Raw genomic sequence first — 18,597 nt, forward strand, 5'->3', positions numbered from 1 at the left:
TACTTTGACTTGTGTGCGACGCACATCTAGCGAACAAGTAACGAATTCAGCGCATCCACTGCGTATGAGATGCGTATGAGTTGCGTATGCAGTGCGCAAGTTCGCTATTTGTGCCTTCCTCATAAATTACGAATAAGTACAATGCGCTGCCCGCTCGCAGGACGAGCGGTACTAATTCGTGCAATACGTCGGCATTCGATATGAGTTCGTTCAGCGGGCATAGAGGTCAGCGTATTACCGCGTATGAACGGCTTATCCCCTTTGAACACATAGCGTAATCGTACCGCGCTCGACCGATGCGGGACCGATACGCTGCGTATTTATAACTTATGACCTGCGTAACAGCGTACGCAGCGTAGTTTTGTGCATGCCCAAAACTATCCAGCGTACTGGGCCGTACCATACGTATGCATATGAGGTGCGTATTGTGCGTACGACTGCGTATGAAAAAAATGTCAATGCGCACCTCATAAGGAATTAGGATACGCAGAAGTGTGACAGGGCCCTTAAGTTAAGAATCAGTTTAGGTTAAGTTAAGAATCAGTTTAGGGCAAAATGTGACTGCAGTGTGATGCTAATAGACACGTCTCTCTTCACTTTCTAGTGAGGGAGGCATAGTCCAACAACCAATGCTCCTCTTCTTATTTCTCGTTTTTATTGTGGGATGGTCTGTTGAAACAAGCGCTTTACAGCCATCCTTATTGATTCCAGATACGACTGAGATTTAAATCTTATGAATCAAGACTGAAACATTATTTTTACCGTCAGATTTTGTGTTTTGAATACGTGGAACATTTCAACTCTTTTTCCACAGAAATATTGGTGATTTTTTTTCTATTTTCCTTTTCAATTTCCTTTTTTCGTGGAGGCAGGAAAACATTTTTTCCCCTACATTACATTTATTAATGGATATTCATCAATTCGTAGACCGTTAAATTTGTATTAGTGGTTGACAGCTGAATTGTGTGATCCCTTTATTAAATTAGACACGACTTGGGAATAGAGTATGCAATTTACGTAAAATTTTCACAGTTACTACTCAATAACATGTTCTTTATCCCAATTATATTTTTTTACAAAATGGAGCGTGCCATTTTTTTTTATCATAAGGTCACTTTCTTTTTGACTCGCCATGTGAATACATGACGAGTCAAAAAGAAAGTGACCTTTTCATCCGTGATAAACACAAATTGAGCTAGTTGCCATGGTCACACAAAAATAGAGTCTAATTGCCTGCCTCGTCTCCTTCCTCAATGTCAATTGCGTTTGCATGAGTAGAGAAGACTTTTGTTTCATTAATCGCTATATGCTGTTTACGGCCATCACAATAAGCGATTAGAATATTGGCAATGTCGTACTTGTCACTAAAATATTCAAGTAAATTGCCTGGCAAAGTAGCCGATGCGGACAATACGCTGGCACGGTACAAACAGAGAGGCGTGCGCACTGAGCCATGAATCCTAAAAGTGCATCTCGCCAACCACATTCAGTTTGTGACAGCGCCCTTCTATTGTGTCAGCCATATTCTCAAAAAGGCTTATGATGATGATGACGGCGGGCAGGTTAACAGAAGATAGATCAGGCAAATATCGTTCATCGATCTTCTTTAGCATATGTAAATGTATTGACGTTAAAAGAAAATAAAGTGGCATTACATTTCAGCCTTAGCCAGGCCTTCAGAGGTAAATGACAGAGGAACAAGAAACAAACATGTCGGGGATCGACACACAAACATGCAGGGTTTGAAGGAGAATCACAAAGAGGGATTGGGGGTGGGCAAACCAGTCCATATCTGGCTACCACCTCTAAATTTTTGGGTCTACATGTACAAGTCTATATTCCATGACTGAAATTTTAAAAAATAAATCAATATTTTCTTGCTCCAAATTTTTTTGGAATCAAGTTGCATTTAAATATCCGGTTGTAATCATTGCTGAAACCAAGGGGGTGGCTGTGGAGTATAGGGTCCGAGTTCCTATAACAGATGGAACATCAACCTTTAACTTTTTACTTTTGTCAAGTTTCAGCATTGCAAAAAACTAGTACAAATTGTCGTGCTCCTTAGTTAGAGTTTCTCCTTGAGATTTACACTTTATAGTAGTTAAACTGTATTTAAAAAAAAATGGCAACAATATATGGAGTTCATTAAATTAGGTTTTCCCCTTCTTTGAAATAGGTTGTTTCCAATTTTTTTTTAATTGATTGTGACATAACAAATTCGGTTGTCATGTAGTAATTTATGGTACGAAGCAAACATGAAGAGCACTCGCATGACACAAAAAAGCAGGTACAAGTGATTCCTAGCTTTCAATCGCTTCCTTCACATCCCCATCAACATCATCATCTCAAGGATAGACTGTCCAGCTGTAATCAGTGTATTTTTAAAATTTAGATTAAGTTGTAATTTATTATCTGCGGTCTCGGTCTCAGTCTCGGTCTCGGTCCGCCTTGAAGAGGCTGGTCTCGTTCTCGGTCTCGCAACTTCAGGTCTTGGTCTTGGTCTCGGTCTCGGACTATCCGGTCTCGACTACAACACTGGCATGTACGTACTGTACACACACATGTGTAAATTATACAAAAGCATTACGAATGTGCTATGCTTGCCGGCCAATGGCAAGCGGCGATTGTGTAGTTATGTTACAAAAGTAGCGTTTAACGAAGGGTAAGTTTTTTTTTGTGTGTCGAAAATCTTGGAGTAAAATATGGTGGCCCTGAAGGGACATCGCATATCGCAAACGTGTGCGCATACGTATGCGATGTCGCGAAATTTATCGCGAATGTGTGCGCACACGTATGCAATGTCGTGAAACAATTCGCGAATATCTGCGCACACGTAAGCCCGGTTCATACTTCACGCGAAAGCTTGTGCGAAGCGAAATTCATGTCGTCAACAATGGTAGACGCGCTTCGAATGTATTGTTGACATCACGAATTTCGCTTCGCTTTCGCTTTCGCGTGAAGTATGAACCGGGCTGTATGCGATGTCGCGAAATTTATCGCGAATATGTGCGCACACGTATGCGATGTTGCGAAATTTATCGCGAATATTTCAAACTTGCGCGCGCAAATTTCAAAGTTGCGCGCGCAAATTTCAAAGTTGCGCAAGTAGCAAGTTTGCGCTCGACAGTTCTAGTAGTAACGATTGCACGAGGAACAGCATGCGCGCGAAGGTTTATTAGTCAGACCCTATTTATATCTAACAGCACGTCTAGATTCCAGACTAGCTGCTACAACTTCCCAGTTCATTAGGAATTTTACTGAAAGGTATGCGATGTCACAATCGTTTTTAATTCGCTTCGTTTCTGTTACGTAATTGTATTTATTACGCGCGCTACGGCTATCGCGCCACCCCCGTATTGTAAAGTAGATCATGCCAAAAGTTTTTCACCAATCGTGTACGCACATTTTCCCGGTAGTTTCTTTTCCAGCCACTAAAAATTAAGTCATTGATTTGGTCAACCTGCTAAAACGCCGTGCGTCGGGTTACGTAATTATTATTGTCCGTGTGGCCATGGTTATTGATGTCCGTTTGTTTCTGTGAATGTGAGTATTGTGTGAAAGAATGTTGGTTGTTGTCAAGTAGAGTTGTGTGCGTTTTCTGAGGAGTGCATTCTCTGATCGAGAGAGAAGACACACCAACAAATTTGAGAGATCTGAGCTGAGTGTGACAGAGACCGGTACCATCTTGCTAGGAGACGCCTGATACAGCAGGTTTTCGTCAGAAAATCGGTGAAATCTGCCACCGATCTTGTCTGATCCGCCAGTTTGGCAAAATCAGTGCCAAAATAGTCTGGGCAAGGCTAAAAGCCACCTTCCCGGTCCTGTAGACCACGCTCATAGCAACACTCAGCCTTCACAAGCATCATAATGAAGAAATAACCATGGCCGGAAACCTCAAAGTACGAGTTGGGTTCATGCATGATGAATAGTAACGACTGCAGAACGACTACGATGTCAGTCTGTACATAGTGTGTCCCGTGCCGATTGACCCGTCAGCTGGAAAGGTGCACGGAGACGAGACCCTCTACTAAGGAAAGTGCCTCGGTTAAAATTGTAAAGTTTTAACTTTGCAGAAAGCTGTGATTTTGTTTTTGGAATAATCATAAGAAATATAACCGAAGTTGATATAGCTGTTTGAAGGAATTAAGTGTGAACAAAATTGTGATTGAATTGTCGAATTGAGCGTTCTAATCCGAAAGGTTGATTACTTTGATTTAACCAGTTTTATCAGAACCAAACAGAAGTATTGATATTTGATTGAAGTGAATTTTAAATTGTGGTATAGTCACGGTGGGATTCTAGATCCAAAGTAGTTATATTTGATTGGACTGAATTTTGAATTGAATTTTGGAGCTAAGGCTGAATTTAAACAAGAGTTACGGCTGAATTTTAGAGCCATATTCTACAGTTGGATTTGATTTTGAATTGTGTCGTTGTACACTCAGTAAGAGATTTGTGATTTTTAGAAATTTACGAGTTAAGCTTAAGAAAATTAAATTTGTAGACTAAGTTGTTGGAGTAGAAAGTAAAACTCCTAACTGAGATTGATTATGAGAAGTTTGATCCACGAGTCCGGATCTTTGTAAATATTGTAAATAGTTTGAGTTTATGAATATAATTAATTGGTGAATTATTTCCTTGTTTCTCGTCGTCAGTTCTTTCTGTCTTTGTACTTTAGTTTCTTTTTGACCGGGGTCATCACTTTAAAAGTCAAGTTTCATAGTTAGTGGTGACATTTCTGGGGGCTTGTCCGGGAAACGACAGAAAGAGTCAAAAGGAAAAGACTGAAAAAGGAAGCAAGGAAAATACGTTGTACTGAATCTACAGTCTTACCGCCATTGATTATGTTAGCCTGGACTTGTGAAATATGTTCTATTTTTTAACTTTGTTTTGTATTGTTGTATCCGTGCAGGTTGAGTGTTGCTATCCCCTCCCCATTTCTGCTGCGATACGCTCCAGCTTTGTGTCTCCTGGTAAGTTGGTACCGGAAACTGTAAGGATGGAAGAGAGTGTGGAATTGTTGAAAAATGTATCTGAAGCGTGTGCTTTGAGTGGGCAAGAGTTGATTGATTTCATTCGTGAAGAACGTCGCGAACAGGCAAACCTCAAACGCGAAGAACGCGTATTTCAACTCGAAAAGCGTAGGCAAGATAGCGAAATGCAGAGACAAGAGTTCGAACTGCGTAAACAAGAAATGGAAATGTTAGAAATGCGCATGCGTTTAGAAGCCTTAAAACGCGAACCTGTGCCAACCGTTGAAGAGCACACTGCTGACGAATCGGTAACTAGTCACCATAGTCACTCTCACTCACGCATTAAGGCTAAGGCTCCTAAACTTCCAAAGTTTAATGAAAATCAGGATGATCTCGACGCATACATCCAACGATATGAGAGATACGCTACCACTCAAGGTTGGGAACACGATGAATGGGCAATAAATTTGAGCGCGCTTTTACAAGGCAAAGCGTTAGACGTTTATTCCCGTTTGGCTACCGACGACTCGAACGACTATGAAAAACTAAAAGACGCACTCTTGAAACGATTTCACCTCACCGCTATCGGTTTCAGGCAGAAATTTAGAGATTCCAGACCAGAGAAAGGCGAAACCGCACCTCAGTTCGCGGCCCGCTTAGATTGTGTTTTCACTCGCTGGATAGAAATGGATAAGGCAGATAAGAACTACGACGGTATCAAAGACCTTATGTTACGCGAACAGTTTTTGAACAGTTGTAGCGAAGAATTACGCTTATTCTTGAATGAACGAAAACCGCGTAAAATCTCCGACATGTCACGACTCGCCGAGCAGTATTCGGAAGCGCATGGCAGTTTTGGCGTGCCCCCTAGTGCGAAGAAACCTACGCAAAATACATACACTAGGAAGCCAGATGTTAGACCGCCGTTTAAACCACATCCGCCAACAAATACTCCGACTAGTCAATATTTCAAGGGACGCGAGGGAAATCGTACTCCCCCAACATGTTTCATTTGCCACAAAGTAGGTCACATTGCACGTAATTGTCACTACAAACCCAAGAACTACAACCAAGTTGCAAGCATTATAGCGTCCGCGTTGTCAGATGTGTTAGATGAGCCGAGTGGCTTAGCTGCGCGTCCACCGGAGCAAAGCAGGCAAACACCAAATGATGCAGCGATAAAAACCGAAACGAACCAAACACCGTCGCAAGCGTTTGAAACCGTAGCATGTATGGTCCCTCCCAACTCTCTAGATCCATGTTGCTCCCACGATGGCTATGTCAAACTTGAATGCGGCCATGTTTTACCACTCATGAGCGCTGCTTGTCAAGATAGAAATCCTAGTTCTATGCCAGTTGTACAAGGTTTAGTCAATGAACAAAGAGTCACAATCCTTCGCGACAGTGGATGCAGTGGTATTGTCGTTAGGCAAGATTTAGTCAAAGACGACCAGATGACAGGGCATGAACGCACTTATGTTCTCGCGGATAGAACCATTCGAAAAGCACCCGTCGCCAAAGTGAACTTGAACACTCCGTATTTCGTCGGTTCATGTGAAGCGTTGTGTTTACCAAATCCAGTATACGATGTCATTATTGGTAACATTGTAGGTGCACGTGATCCTGGAAATCCAAATTTGAATTGGCAAAATTCACAAACGCATCGTCGCCAAAATGATTCGCAAGAAGCACACGACAAACCTGAACCAATCCTCTCTAGTGCCGTCGAAACTAGGTCACAGAAACTGAAAAGTGAGAAACCAATGAAGAAATTGAACGTGCCTAAAGAACTCCCCGAAATTGACAGTGAAGAACTAAAAGCGGCTCAACAGAACGATCCTTCTCTCGACCGAATCAGAGAACTTGCGGCTAACAAAGATGAAAGAACGACTAGGTTTGGGTCAATGACAAAATTCCTTTGGTCCGATGATTTGCTGTACCGCAAGTTTGTCTCACCTACCTATGAGTTTGGTCAACCTTGTAACCAGTTAGTGGTCCCCCACAAATTTCGCAAATACATAATGAAAATTGCGCACGATTCAATCCTCGGCGGACACCAAGGTGCCAAGAAAACGGCAGATAAGGTCCTCAGTAATTTCTACTGGCCAGGCGTACAAGCAGACGTGACTAGGTACTGTAGGTCATGTGACATCTGTCAGCGTACCGTTCATAAGGGTAGAGTTTGTAAGGTACCCCTAGGTCAAATGCCTGTGATTGACACGCCCTTCCAGCGCGTAGCAATTGACATCATAGGACCAATCCACCCTGTCTCAGAGAAAGGTAACCGGTACGTTCTCACACTAGTCGATTACGCGACACGCTACCCCGAAGCAGTCCCACTGCGAAATATTGAAACGACCACCGTTGCCGAAGCCATGGTAGACATTTTCACTCGCGTAGGCATACCCAGAGAAATCTTAACTGATCAGGGAGCGCAGTTCACTTCCAATCTCATGCGCGAAATAAGTCGCCTACTCTCACTGCGTCAGCTCACCACCACGCCCTATCATCCTGCGTGCAATGGACTCGTAGAGCGTTTCAACGGCGTACTCAAGCAAATGCTGAAGCGTTTATGCTCAGAAAGACCCCGCGATTGGGACAGATACATAGGTCCACTACTCTTCGCTTACCGCGACACACCCCAAGCAAGTACTGGTTTTGCACCATTTGAGCTACTTTACGGTCGTGCTGTACGTGGTCCCATGTCCATTCTTAAGGACCTGTGGACAGGTTCTAAAGCTAACGGTGACGATGAAATTAGAACTACCTATCAGTACGTATTGGATTTACGCGCGCGTATCGACGAAACGTGTAAAATCGCTCAAGAAGCGTTACAGAAATCGTCCGATCATAACAAACACTACTACAACCGAAAAGCCCGAATGAGAAGTTTCAAACCAGGTGACTTAGTCCTACTTCTGCTCCCTACCGATCATAACAAGTTGTTACTCCAGTGGAAAGGTCCATTCCCAGTACTCGACAAAGTAGGTCAGTTAGACTATCGAATCGATCTCTGCGGAAAATCAAAAGTCTTCCACGCGAACTTACTCAAGAGGTACATACCACGTCCTGAAATAACTTCGCTGATCACTGACAATCCTCAACACGCAGTAGAACACATTTTCGAATGCGCCCATGTATCACTTATCGAATGCGAACAAATCTGTTCGAAAGACGAACCAGTACCAGACACTAAACTCGATAATGATATTCTCGTGTTTCCATCACTAAAACCGAACGAAACCATAGACGACGTTGAAATAAGTCCAAAATTGACAATCGAACAACGAAGAGAGACAAAACGCATCCTAGGAAATTTCCGCGATGTCTTAACAGATTTGCCCGGTAAAACAAACCTAGGGTTTCACGAGATCAAGGTCAGATCCGATGAACCCGTACGCAGTAAACCGTACCCGCTCCCGTACGCGTTAATCGATACTGTAAATGCCGAAGTTGAAAACATGCTCCATATGAACATAATCGAAAAGTCGGAATCGCCATATGCATCTCCTATAGTGTTAGTCAAAAAACCGGACGGCTCAAATCGCTTTTGCATAGATTTCCGCAAACTGAATAAGGTAACTGTCTTTGATGCAGAGCCTATTCCGAACCAAGAACAAATCTTCTCACGTTTGGCAAAAGATCACTTCTTCACAAAAATCGACTTGACTAAGGGATACTGGCAAGTCCCAATGAATCCTGAAATCAAAGACAAAACTGCATTCGTTGCTCCGAACGGCCTATATCAGTTCAAAATGATGCCCTTCGGCCTTGTTAACGCGCCGGCAACGTTTAGCCGCATTATGAGAACTCTCGTGAATGGATTAGAGCACATTGATAACTACATAGATGACATTCTCATCCATACACAGTCGTGGGAAACACACATCAAGGTCTTAACCGCGTTGCTCAGTAGGTTAAGGAAAGCTGGCTTAACCGCGCGACCCAGCAAATGTTCCATAGGAATGAGCAGCATTGCGTATCTTGGGCACACTGTAGGAAACTCCATGATAGCACCGCAAACGGACAAGATAGAAAAGATTCAGAATGCACCTCAGCCAATCACGAAGAAACAGCTGCGATCATTTTTAGGACTATCTGGCTACTATAGAAAGTTCATTCCGAATTATGCAGCGATAGCAGCCCCCTTGACCGACAAGACAAAAAGCAAAGAACCCAATAAAATCAATTGGGAAGCGAGCCAGCAATTAGCGTTTGACAAGCTAAAGAAGTGCCTTGCTACTGCGCCCATACTCATGCTGCCTGACTTTGAAAAAGAATTCACCTTGCGCACAGATGCGTCAGATCTCGGCATAGGTGCGATTTTGTTACAAGAGCATGGTGATGTATTGTTCCCTGTAGCATATGCAAGCAGAAAGTTGCTAAGTCGCGAGCGAGCATATTCCTCGATTGAGAAGGAATGTCTGGCCTTAGTCTGGGGTGTTCAGAAATACCAGACTTACCTGTACGGCAAACCGTTTATCGTTCAGACCGATCACCAACCGCTAACTTACATGCAGAAAGCAAAAGTCGCGAATGCACGCATCATGCGATGGGCTCTTGCTCTCCAACCCTACCGAATGCGCATCATTGCCATCAAAGGTTGTGATAATGTAGGAGCGGATTTCCTCAGCCGAAACTTGTAAATAGTTCTCCTTGTAAATATTAATTCGTAGAAAATGGGAAACATTTTCTCATACGATAGGGGGTAAAATGTCACAATCGTTTTTAATTCGCTTCGTTTCTGTTACGTAATTGTATTTATTACGCGCGCTACGGCTATCGCGCCACCCCCGTATTGTAAAGTAGATCATGCCAAAAGTTTTTCACCAATCGTGTACGCACATTTTCCCGGTAGTTTCTTTTCCAGCCACTAAAAATTAAGTCATTGATTTGGTCAACCTGCTAAAACGCCGTGCGTCGGGTTACGTAATTATTATTGTCCGTGTGGCCATGGTTATTGATGTCCGTTTGTTTCTGTGAATGTGAGTATTGTGTGAAAGAATGTTGGTTGTTGTCAAGTAGAGTTGTGTGCGTTTTCTGAGGAGTGCATTCTCTGATCGAGAGAGAAGACACACCAACAAATTTGAGAGATCTGAGCTGAGTGTGACAGAGACCGGTACCATCTTGCTAGGAGACGCCTGATACAGCAGGTTTTCGTCAGAAAATCGGTGAAATCTGCCACCGATCTTGTCTGATCCGCCAGTTTGGCAAAATCAGTGCCAAAATAGTCTGGGCAAGGCTAAAAGCCACCTTCCCGGTCCTGTAGACCACGCTCATAGCAACACTCAGCCTTCACAAGCATCATAATGAAGAAATAACCATGGCCGGAAACCTCAAAGTACGAGTTGGGTTCATGCATGATGAATAGTAACGACTGCAGAACGACTACGATGTCAGTCTGTACATAGTGTGTCCCGTGCCGATTGACCCGTCAGCTGGAAAGGTGCACGGAGACGAGACCCTCTACTAAGGAAAGTGCCTCGGTTAAAATTGTAAAGTTTTAACTTTGCAGAAAGCTGTGATTTTGTTTTTGGAATAATCATAAGAAATATAACCGAAGTTGATATAGCTGTTTGAAGGAATTAAGTGTGAACAAAATTGTGATTGAATTGTCGAATTGAGCGTTCTAATCCGAAAGGTTGATTACTTTGATTTAACCAGTTTTATCAGAACCAAACAGAAGTATTGATATTTGATTGAAGTGAATTTTAAATTGTGGTATAGTCACGGTGGGATTCTAGATCCAAAGTAGTTATATTTGATTGGACTGAATTTTGAATTGAATTTTGGAGCTAAGGCTGAATTTAAACAAGAGTTACGGCTGAATTTTAGAGCCATATTCTACAGTTGGATTTGATTTTGAATTGTGTCGTTGTACACTCAGTAAGAGATTTGTGATTTTTAGAAATTTACGAGTTAAGCTTAAGAAAATTAAATTTGTAGACTAAGTTGTTGGAGTAGAAAGTAAAACTCCTAACTGAGATTGATTATGAGAAGTTTGATCCACGAGTCCGGATCTTTGTAAATATTGTAAATAGTTTGAGTTTATGAATATAATTAATTGGTGAATTATTTCCTTGTTTCTCGTCGTCAGTTCTTTCTGTCTTTGTACTTTAGTTTCTTTTTGACCGGGGTCATCACTTTAAAAGTCAAGTTTCATAGTTAGTGGTGACATGCGACAAGGTATGCAATAAAATTCACGACATTGCAAACAAATTCGCATACGTGTGCGCACATATTCGCGAATTGTTTCACGACATCGCATACGTGTGCGCACATATTCGCGATTAATTTCACGACATCGCATACGTGTGCGCATATATTCGCGATAAATTTCGCGACATCGCATACGTGTGCGCACATATTCGCGATAAATTTCGCGACATCGCATACGTGTGCGCACATATTCGCGATAAATTTCGCAACATCGCATACGTGTGCGCACATATTCGCGAATTGTTTTACGACATTGCATACGTGTGCGCACATATTCGCGATAAATTTCGCGACATCGCATACGTGTTCGCACATATTCGCGAATTGTTTCACGACATTGCATACGTGTGCGCACACATTCGCGATAAATTTCGCGACATCGCATACGTATGCGCACACGTTTGCGATATGCGATGTCCCTTCAGGGCCACCATAGTAAAACGATGATGAAGACGACAAAATGCAACACACAAAAAAATGGCGATCACTGCGACGGGTGAACTGTAAAATGCTTAAAAAAACATCGCATTTTCAATCGAAAAATAATGTTCAATTGAAACAAAAATTGTCAATTAGGCCCTACTTGACCAAAACTGATGAGGGGCCGTATTAAAACAATCGCTATCATGTTGCTGAAGTTTGATGACCTTTAAAGGCGTTGGCTGGCGGAGTACTGGTGACGCTGGGAAGAAGAGGTTACAGTGTTATTAAGATTTTTCATGCATAAGAGCTGGTCCTGGTAGGTATTACATATGAGAAAGTACATTGATTTTGACAATTTATTCAAAGAAAATTATCGCTTTGCGTACGTACTTTACGGACGGCCCCCTCAAAAGTGATTAGCCTGAAGTTCCACGCACAACTGTAACTCCTATGGCATTTTAAACCTTATCACTTTAGGTCGAAAGAAAGCCTTTCTATTCACTATTTGTTTTGAAAATAACCTAAGCTTAATATGACCACATCCTCTAATCTCAAAGTTACACTATTTAAATAGTGCTTAGAGTTTAAACACTTTTAAACATGTTTAGTCTAAGTCATTTGAGATTTTTAGCATAGTATAAAAGCCTGCTAGTATAGTGCCATCAATGACAACTTGTATAAAAAAAAATTATATATTTTAAAGTTCGTTTTCTTTCTGAGACGTGATAAAAAAGGAGTGAGAAAAATATTTATTTATCCCGTCATTTTACCTGAAACAATCAAAAAGACTATACCTATTTCGACACTAAACTGATAATTTCTAATATTCCAACTTTTAATGTCCGAAAACTGTCTGTGGTTCCATACAGAATTGTCATCTTTTTACCACATAGGCAGCATTGTAGATAGACTAAATTGAAAATTTCTCCGGTATACCGCCTCTTTACACACGTGGGCCACGCCCACAATATGACCACAAAATAACGGCTTCAAATTTTGAGAATCTGTCTGATTTATACCTAGCATGGAAAAAGAATTACTAAAAATGACTTAAAGACGCTTTTTCTGATTTTGTCTTTTCGGCAACAACCTTGTTTAAACGACCCACATTTTTTTTAGCAACCCCACTCATTCATTTGAACCCAGGATGCCTGCTCGGTAGTTAAAAGTCTTGAAATATTTTCCTTTTTCTCAGAATGAAGCCTGTACTGAAGAGACATATTTTCTGGTTGGTCCTCTTCAAGGCCTTTCTATTATCAGAAATGCTGGTGTCAGCTCTGGATCTGCAGTTACCTGGTAACAATCAGCCTCGATGCGCTGGGATATCAAGAGGTAAACACTTTGTTCTTGGATTTATTGATAGTTACGATGACCGCTACCTCGCATCCAGGGAGCTGTCTATTTTGGTGGTGGCGTTCAGTAATCAGCAAACCACAGTCACCATCAGCAGCAAGCACGAAATAGCAGGGGAACCATTCCAGGAGACCTTTGTGATCGATGCAGGTGGATTCATGCGGACCAACGTACCAGTTGAACTTGTGATGGTTAATACTGAGAGAAGCCAAAAGGTGCTGGAAATTTCAGCAAGCTCTGATGTTTCTGCTTACGGTCTGATATATCAAGATTACACCACTGACGGCTTTCTCGGTATACCAACAAATAATCTCGGCACGCAATACGTCGTGATAACGTCAAGACCAATAGTTGACCACAACTCGCAGTTTGCTGTAATTGGGACAGAGGATTTCACTTTGGTCCAGGTTATATTACGAGGAGCTGTTACTTTCGAAGGGCAAAGCTATAGTCCAGGTGATGTGCTGAGATTTGCTGTCAATAACTTAGAAGCCGTTCAAATCCAAGGTCAGAGTTCGGTAGATTTAACGGGAAGTATCATTCAGAGTGACAAACCAGTTGTTGTGTTTAGTGGCAATGAATGCACAAGCCACGCTGGTTCATATTGTGACACGGTGACTGAACAATTGGTACCCGTGAAGAGCTGGGGACTGAGACACATCTACACCGCGGCCCGCAGTGACGATGACAACATCTACCGAATTGTTGCTTATTTCAACGAAACTAATCTCACAATCCCCGGCCTTGAACACCAGTCGTTGGAACCGGGTGATTTTTGGGAGGGGCGTCTTTCTGGTTCCGGCCTCGTTACGTCAAGCAAACCAGCTCTGATGATGCAGCATTTGGCGTCCATCAATGGTATCACAGTCGACCCCTCCATCATTCAGGTTCCTGCAGAAGAACACTTTGGGTTTGTGTTTGGATTCACGACCCCTCCTCACTCGGGAGAAGATTCCGGAGGTTACTTTAATTTCATCAATATCATTGTGAAACGTGAATCCCGACACAATGTGTATCTTAATAGTTTACCTATCAACGGCAGAAATGTGCTTGTAAGCGATGTTCCTCACACTAGTTACATATCGCTGACTGTTCAACTTCCAAAGGGTGAAGGTGTCTACTACGTCGAACAGATTGACCCTTATTCAGCACCCCTCTCCGTCATTGTCTACGGGTATGAAGACGACGAATCCTATGGCTACGCCGCTGGTCTGTCTCTCCCAAGCAATAATCAAGTGCCGAGTTTGATACCGTACTATTTGCGAGAACTTGGAGGCGAGCTTTTCACGATGACTGTTCCCTGCTTGCAAACTAATGATATGTCCTTTCAACTTGCTGCAAAGTGCAAATTTTCCACTGGATTTGGAGACGTCATTGTTTCTGGTGAACGCACCGACTCTTACAATGTTGTCTGTATCACTCCCATCTTTTACAAGAAGGGACTTACATCTGTCTATGTATCACTTGACGATGGTGAATCATTCCCATACTCCGGCATTGTGTACATTGCATCTGAAGAGGATCTGCCACCACTCCTTCAAATCCAACAGGTGAATTCTGAGTATGGAGATGGCATCATTGACCTGACCTCAGATGATCCGATCATGTTCTCCTGGGATCCTAGAAGTCTTGATGAAGAAGTTTCACATGTGACTGTTATGATACAAGACACAGATAACGACAGTGATGGGAATCCAGTCCTGATGGAAGGTGTCGCAGTGAAGAACCATGCCATAAATAACGGTAGTTTGATGATACATCCAAGAGCCCTTCAATCCCTCACCAGTGATGGTTTGTCACTCGCAGCATTTTATCTTACTCCGTCTGGATTGAGAAGACGAGGAAATATTGGATGTTTGTTGTGGCGCATAAGATATTATGGTCCTGCTGTAATTATAGTTACTGCGATCACCTGTGAAATTTCAAAGTACCAGTTAAAGAATACTGTGCCTACAGGACTGTCTCCATGTCCTTGCAACACAAGACAAGTTGAAAGAGACCTGAACTTCCAGGAGGCGAATTTTGCGAATTTCTTCTTTCATCCGGGTGCTGAGAACTGTTATCGGTCTGTTAATTCATTGCCAACTGGAGCAGGTCAACAGTGTTGTTACGGAAGAGACGGTAATATCCTGGTAGGTCCCCCAGGGGGAGGAACAGCCGACAGTTATTGCCCCAGCGACTGGAATACAGTCTGGCATCAGTGGTTCGACGTTGTTCCCTGGCTTTGCTTGTGCAAACTCTCCAACAACTGTAAGGAATACTACAAGTACAGACCATCCGATGATTGTTCTAATTACGAACCACCTCGCCCGGCTGGGGGCACTGGGGATCCCCATGTGACAAGTTTCGATGGCTACAAGTTCACCTTCAACGGAGCCGGGGAATTTCTGATGGCGTCATCTGCAGTAAAAAACTTAACCTTTCAAGCCCGTATGGAGAGGTACCGCAACACCAACGCATCTGTGTACACGGCATTTGTTTTTCAAACCAACGATTCATCCAAAGTCCAGGTGCAGATGTCGAACATCCACGAGACACTGATTCTTGTAGACGGTGAACCATTGCGTCTTGACTCTCTCCCGGTCAAAGTTCATCACCTCAGAGGTGTTCGAATCCGCTTCAACTCTAACATGAACAAAATCAACGTAGCATTCAATTCTGGTATCGCTGTAACCGTGTACATTGATACCGAGATGATGTCGTTCATCGCTCAACTGGACACTAAGTTCCAGGGTCAAATTCAAGGACTTCTTGGAAACCTGAACGGAAACCCAGATGACGACCTTCAGTTCCCAAACGGAACCATTCTTGAGCCTGGTTCTTCGCTGAAAGAAATTCATGAGTTTGGTTTGGAGTGGTTGGTGGCTCCAGAGGAGTCAATATTCACCTACATCTCCCCATTTGACTACAACACCTACTACCTTCCTGAGTTTTCCCCGACCTTCGAGGTTCCTGATCTTAATTTAGTGAGTCAGGAAATCAAGGATCTGTGTGGCGATTCCATTGAGTGTGTCTTTGATGCGGTAATCACCGGCAGCCTGTCTTTTGCTAACGAGACTCTTGTGGTAACAGTCACAATAACTGAAGTCCAGAAAGGATTGGTCAAGATTGTCAGTTGTGGCTACCCGGGTGATGTGGAGAACGGATTGCTGTCAGGGTCTGTGTATTTCGTGAATGCCACTGTGGATGTGGCTTGTGATGATGGCTTCACCTTGAAAGGGACATCAAAATTGACCTGTCTTGAAGATGGTCAGTGGTCGTCTGATCTCCCTGTTTGTGCTGTTAACTGTGGCTACCCGGGTGATGTGGAGAACGGGTTGCTGTTAGGGTCTGTGTATCTCGTGAATGCCACTGTGGATGTGGCTTGTGATGATGGCTTCACCTTGAAAGGGTCTTCCAGATTGATCTGTCTTGAAGATGGTCAGTGGTCGTCTGATCTCCCTGTTTGTGCTGTAGACTGTGGCTACCCGGGTGATGTGAAGAACGGATTGCTGTCTGGGTCTGTGTATCTCGTGAATGCCACTGTGGATGTGGCTTGTGATGATGGCTTCATCTTGAAAGGGTCTTCCAGATTGAGCTGTCTTGAGGATGGTCAGTGGTCGTCTGGTCTCCCTGTTTGTGCTGTCGACTGTGGCTACCCGGGTGATGTGGAGAACGGATTGCTGTCAGGGTCTGTGTATCTCGTGAATGCCACAGTGGATGTGGCTTGTGATGATGGCTTCACCTTGAAAGGGTCTTCCAGATTGACCTGTCTCGAGGATGGTCAGTGGTCGTCTGATCTCCCTGTTTGTGCTGTCGACTGTGGCTACCCGGGTGATGTGGAGAACGGATTGCTGTCAGGGTCTGTGTATCTCGTGAATGCCACTGTGGATGTGGCTTGTGATGATGGCTTCACCTTGAAAGGGTCTTCAAGATTGACCTGTCTTGAGGATGGTCAGTGGTCGTCTGGTCTCCCTGTTTGTGCTGTCGACTGTGGCTACCCGGGTGATGTGAAGAACGGGTTGCTGTCAGGGTCTGTGTATCTCGTAAACTACACAGTGGCTGTAACTTGTGATGATGGCTTCATCTTGAAAGGGTTTTCCAGATTGACCTGTCTTGAGGATGGTCAGTGGTCGTCTGACCTCCCCATTTGTGTTGTCAACTGTGGCTACCCGGGTGATGTGGAGAACGGATTGCTGTCAGGGTCTGTGTATCTCGTGAATGCCACTGTGGATGTGGCTTGTGATGATGGCTTCACATTGAAAGGGTCTCCCAAACTGACCTGTCTTGAGGATGGTCAGTGGTCGTCTGGTCTCCCTGTTTGTGCTGTCAAGATTGTCAACTGTGGCTACCCGGGTGATGTGGCGAATGGGTCGGTTTCTGGGTCAGTGCATTTTGTGAATGCCACCGTGGATGTGGCTTGTGATGATGGCTTCACCTTGAATGGGTCTGCCAGGTTGACCTGTCTTGAGGATGGTAAGTGGACGAATGATCTCCCTGTTTGTGCTCGCATGGGAGATGGAGGGAAGAAAGGGCTTGGTCCAGCTATAATAGCAGTCATTACTGTTGTTGTTGTGATGGTTGTACTTGGAATCTGTGGTCTTGTTTACATTTACATGAAGAGAAAAAACAAATTCAACAAAAATGAAGGACTCTGTAATCTTGAAACATACCACGTAGAAAATAACAGTTTGGAAATATTAGCATCGAGTAACCCCCAGACAAGCACCGAGTAGACCATACGCGAATTCCCTTTTTTAACGACAAAGCCAGTGACCATTGACGAAATCATTACCTCTGATGAATGTTCTAGTCGGTTCCTGTTGCACTTAGGCCATGACGATGCAAGAAGCTAAATTACACTGCAGATGTAACGCGAGGGCAGTGGTAAATTTTGTGCTTTTTATCATGATCATTATAGCCGAATCAACACACTAATTGTAAATTAGTTCAATTTCAATCGCGCTTAATAGGTAGACATTTTAGCCAGTTTATTGAATAGAGTTTGGATTTTATTACCAAACAAATTATGAATCGAATTGCTGATTATTAGATAGAATGAGCCAGCTTAATTGATAGAATTTCACTGCCTAAATAATTACCTGCCTAAATAACAAGGATAAGAGTCTGTATCGGATGCAGATTTGTTTCCTTGGATGGTTTCAAGCAGTTGGCCTTGTTATACATGTATAGCGGTTGTAGCCAAGGTGGAACTTTAAATGTAGAATGAAAGAAAATGAATCTTGTTAATTACAATTCAAAACACATACATTTAAATGTTGTGAAACAGATTCCCTTCAACGGGCAACTTATATTGTTTAAACCGATAAAAAAGAAACACGACCCGAGAATTGTTTCAGTAAATCTAAAATTAAGCAGAATTTGTTACAAAACCAAGAAGCTGTATGAATAGTTTGCTGTGAAAATTAAATTGAGTTCTGAAAACAACAGTTATGCATGTATTCATATATCAACATGTTATGAATACCATTTTTTATGTAGAAATTATTGTTGTTGTTGCGTCAGTATACAATAAGCGGAATGTAGTTTTATATCGTCTGTGAGTTTTACAATGTTAAAAGCTGTATTGTGTCTTAAACTTTGCTGCACGGACACTTTACCAATGTAATAGCCGCTTTCTTAGACTTTT

At 42.8% G+C, this 18,597-nt stretch overlaps 1 protein-coding gene across 1 annotated transcript; it reads left to right on the forward strand.

Moving 5' to 3' along the window:
- The first annotated feature begins 12,811 nt into the window (after positions 1–12,811).
- LOC119718996 lies at positions 12,812–17,803 on the forward strand. Its single transcript, XM_038188368.1, has 2 exons — positions 12,812–17,423; positions 17,781–17,803. Exons 1-2 carry the CDS (start codon positions 12,812–12,814, stop codon positions 17,801–17,803), a joined length of 4,635 nt encoding a protein of 1,544 aa, XP_038044296.1.
- The last annotated feature ends 794 nt before the right edge of the window (positions 17,804–18,597 follow it).

The sequence above is a fragment of the Patiria miniata genome, unplaced genomic scaffold (genome assembly GCF_015706575.1).
Source record: "Patiria miniata isolate m_02_andy unplaced genomic scaffold, ASM1570657v1 HiC_scaffold_13, whole genome shotgun sequence".
Lineage (NCBI taxonomy): Eukaryota > Metazoa > Echinodermata > Asteroidea > Valvatida > Asterinidae > Patiria > Patiria miniata.